Consider the following 3,987-nt stretch of genomic DNA (forward strand, 5'->3'; position numbering starts at 1 on the left):
AGCCTGTAATCCCACGCCTTTGGGAGGCCGAGGTGAGTGGATTGCCTGAGCCCATGGGTTTGAGACCTACCTGGGCAGCGAGACCTCATCTCTACAACAAATCAAAATATCAGCCGGGCATGGTAGCGCATGCCTGTAATTCTGGCTACTCGGAAGGCTGAGGTGGAAGGATCGCAGGAGCCCAGCAGGCGAGGCTGCGGTGGCCGGGAGTGGCCACTGCATTCCAGTCTGGGCAACCAAGTGAGACTCCAACTCAAACAAAACAAAACAAAACAAACAAACAAAAATGGATCAGGCTCACACCTATAATCCCAGCACTTTGGGAGGCTGAGGTGAGAGGATTGCCTGAGCCCATAAGTTCAAGACCAGCCTAGGAAACTTGGTGAGACCTCATCTCTACAGTAAATCAAAAAATAAACTGAGTGTGGTGGCACATGCCTGTAGTTCCAGCTACTTGGAAGGCTGATAGGAAGGATTGCCTGAGGCTGCGGTGGACGTGAGCATTGCCACTGCACTCCAGCCTGGTTGACAGAATGAGACTCCAACTCAAAAAAAAAAAAAAGCTGGGCTCGGTGGCTCAGCCTGTAATCCCGCGCCTTGGGAGACTGAGGTGAGTGGATTGCCTGAACCCGCGGGTTCGAGACCTGCCCGGGCAACTTGATGAGACCTCATCTCTACAATAAATAAAAAATTAGCTGGGCGTGATAGCGCACGCCTGTAGTTCCAGCTACTTGGAAGGCTGAGGCGGAAGGATTGCCAGAGCCCAGCAGGTCAAGGCTGCGGTGGCCGGGAGCGGCCGCTGCACTCCAGTCTGGGCGACAGAGTGCGACTCCAACTCAAAAAAAAAAGAATCATCTTCACTCTGCCTTTCCTGAAGGGCTGTATTTACAGGTCCCTGTAGTCCTGGGAAGGATAGGAGGCAATTCCCAGAGACCTGATGTTGCTTTAGCCCAAGGGAGTAGGATGTGGGGAACAATAAGTCAAAGGCTTAGGAACGGTCCATTTTAGGAAAGACTGAGTAGTGGTGCAGTGGTCATCTGGGTTCTTTCCCGTCTTTTTTTCCTCTAAAACTGAGGAAGTAACACTGGATATAACCCTTTGTGTGTCTGTGACTGAGTGACCGAGTCTCATGTAACTCAGTATAAGCCTGAATGTCCCCCTGACAGTATGTGGCTCTGTGTGTGAGCATTTGGGGAGGTGGGTCAATGTGTGACCCTTTTGTGTATGTCTGCACCAGTGACTCTCAACTGGAGGTGTGGCTTGCCCCTCAGGGAGACATTTCTGGTTGTCACAGCTATATGAGGGCTGGGGAGAGTGTTGTGCCTGCTGGTGGCATCTAGTGGGTAGAGGTCAGAGACAGCACTAAACAACCTACAGTGCACAAGACAGTTCCCATGGCAAGGAATTACCTGGCCGAACATGTTAATGGTGCCAAAGTTGAGAAACTTTGGTCTACTTGTAACACTATCAGTAACACTGTAATCAATGTGATTCTGTATCATTCTGTGTCTGTGTTACCAAGTAGCTCTAAGAGTAACTAAGATAAGTAACAAGTAAGTAAAGTGACGTGAGTAGCCCTGTGTCTGTGTGAGACCTAAGTCTGTGAACAGGGCCTCCACCAGACTTTGCATCTGACTCCTCCTCCCTCCCTGAACTCCTTGCTGCCCCCTCTGCCCACAGCTCCGGTTTCCCCTGCAAGAGTTCATCCTGGCCATGGGCTTCTTCTTAGTCCTGGTGATGGAGCAGATCACGTTGGCTTACAAGGAGCAGTCAGGACCACCTCCTCTGGAGGAGACGAGGGCTCTGCTGGGAACAGTGAACGGTGGGCCGCAACACTGGCATGATGGGCCGGGGGTCCCACAGGCAAGTGGTGCCTCGGCGGCCCCCTCAGCCCTGCGTGCCTGCGTACTGGTCTTCTCCCTAGCACTGCACTCGGTGTTCGAGGGGCTGGCAGTGGGGCTGCAGCGAGACCGAGCTCGGGCCATGGAGCTGTGTCTGGCCTTGCTGCTCCACAAGGGCATCCTGGCCGTCAGCCTGTCCCTGCGGCTGCTGCAGAGCCACCTGCGAGCACAGGTGGTGGCTGGCTGTGGGATCCTCTTCTCATGCATGACTCCTCTAGGCATTGGGCTGGGCGCAGCTCTGGCAGAGTCAGCGGGGCCTCTCCACCAGCTGGCCCAGTCTGTGCTAGAGGGCATGGCGGCTGGCACCTTCCTTTATATCACCTTCCTGGAAATCCTGCCACAGGAGCTGGCCACTTCTGAGCAGAGAATCCTCAAGGTCATTCTGCTCCTAGCAGGCTTTGCCCTGCTCACCGGCCTGCTCTTCATCCAAATCTAGGGGGCTTCACGAGAGGGGCAGGGGAGATTGTCTCTCAGGTGCCCCTGTTCTCCCTCTCCTCCCCCAGTGTGTGAGGAATAGGAAGGAATGGAACCTGAGAGCAAAAACGTTCTCTGGGAGGTAGGGAATGGAGCCTTTGGAACTATCTGACCAATGAGAGGGAAGTGGGCAGACAAGGGACTGGCCCCAGGCCCAAGGAACAAGAGACGGGCAAGTCACTACAGACATGGTCAGGGGACAATGGGATCAGAAATTGGACACTATACATAGGGACAGGCTGGCACTGGGAGGCTGGAGCTGGGCACCCAGTTGCTGTGGGAGAGAGGCATGGAGAGGGCATAAACACAGTCAGTACCCTGAGGGTTCTTGCCCAGGTCAGCACTCTGCCACCTGGGGGGACCCCCAACTTTTCTTAGCTCTGTTCTTATATCTATCTCCCTCTTCCCAGGGAATGAGTGCCAAGTGGTCTCTGCCAGTTTTAGTACCTTCTTCTGGCCTCTCCGTCCTGCTCACTCTATTTTTAAAGTGCCAAACAAACCCCCTCCTTTCTCAAAGCACAGTGATGTGGCACTGAGCCCTGCCCACACCTCAGTGGAGGGGACCTGTTTGCTGTTTCCTGTTTTGGTCCTAGCTTCTGGGGTGGGACAGAAATGTTTGTAGGGCTGAGGGGTGGGAAGGGTTGGAGAGCTGCAGCCACCTACCACTGCTGTGCCCTAGGAATATGGGCCATGGATATGGTGCCCCATGCCCAGATGATTAACACTGAGCTGCCAAAACTTTTTTTAATACCCAAGGAACTCGAGGGGGAAGGGAGATGCCCGACCTCGAGGTTATCTTTGGGGAGGGAGGGCTGTGCATAGGGCCATTTTCTCTAGAATCTATTTTACTAACTGACCTGTTTTTGGGATATGTTACCTAAATAAAAGATGTTTCTATACATCTGCACGGTATCTGCTTAAATTGCCTTGGGCAGGGGGTGGGCATGTGGCCAGCCTGAGAGGACCCTTGAGTCCCAGATGTCTACAGCTCTTTTAAGATCCTTGGTCTCACTGTTTTCACCCCTTCCCTGAAGGTGACCAACTTTTCTCCTCCTCCTGTCTCTTCCTCCTTTCTTCCCTGTCTCCACCTCTTCCCTTCCCTTCCTTCCCTCGCTTTGCTCCCTCTCCCCTTTCCGCTCGTGGGCTCGGGACTCCTTAGGGACTACTCTTCCCAGCTTGCCCCTCGTCGGGAGGATGGGGCCGAGTCCCCAGGTCCCGGAGTCAGCGGGCTGCTGGGAAGTGGAGTCCGTTTCCGCCCGCTGCCGCGCGGCTGGACACGCGGGGGAGTCACGTAAACAAACTACAACTCCCGGCGGCCCCCGCGCGCCGCAGGTCAGGGCTAGGCTGGGGCCGGGTTCGCGGTGCTCGCCGAGGCGGCTGCGGCGGCTACGGCTGGAGGAGCCGGGCCGGAGCCCGCGGCGGAGGCCGTGGCTGGTGCTGGGAGGGTGGCGGGCAGGGACGGGGGAGGAAGATGGCGACGTCGGGGGCGAACGGGCCCGGCTCGGCCACGGCCTCCGCTTCCAATCCGCGCAAGTTCAGCGAGAAGATCGCGCTGCAGAAGCAGCGTCAGGCCGAGGAGACGGCGGCCTTCGAGGAGGTGATGATGGACATC

The 3,987-nt window shown here is 55.8% G+C and overlaps 2 protein-coding genes across 3 annotated transcripts in view; both read left to right on the forward strand.

The window, feature by feature from the left end:
- The window catches only part of SLC39A1 (solute carrier family 39 member 1), a 4,434-nt gene extending 1,844 nt beyond the window's left edge, over positions 1 to 2,590 (forward strand). For both annotated transcript variants that reach the window (XM_008050749.2, XM_008050750.2), the window contains one exon: positions 1,681 to 2,590. In XM_008050749.2, the coding sequence (XP_008048940.1) occupies positions 1,681 to 2,337 (657 nt within the window). In that variant the 3' untranslated portion in view covers positions 2,338 to 2,590. The remainder of the gene's footprint in view (positions 1 to 1,680) is intronic.
- Positions 2,591 to 3,733: 1,143 nt separating this feature from the next.
- The window catches only part of CRTC2 (CREB regulated transcription coactivator 2), an 11,408-nt gene continuing 11,154 nt past the window's right edge, over positions 3,734 to 3,987 (forward strand). The window contains exon 1 of the mRNA XM_008050751.2: positions 3,734 to 3,987. This exon is cut by the window's right edge and continues 1 nt beyond it. Coding sequence (XP_008048942.1) covers positions 3,847 to 3,987 — 141 coding nt within the window. The 5' untranslated portion in view covers positions 3,734 to 3,846.

This window comes from Carlito syrichta, unplaced genomic scaffold, assembly GCF_000164805.1.
Source record: "Carlito syrichta isolate Samal-C Ts95f unplaced genomic scaffold, Tarsius_syrichta-2.0.1 Scaffold153634, whole genome shotgun sequence".
Classification (NCBI taxonomy): Eukaryota; Metazoa; Chordata; class Mammalia; order Primates; family Tarsiidae; genus Carlito; species Carlito syrichta.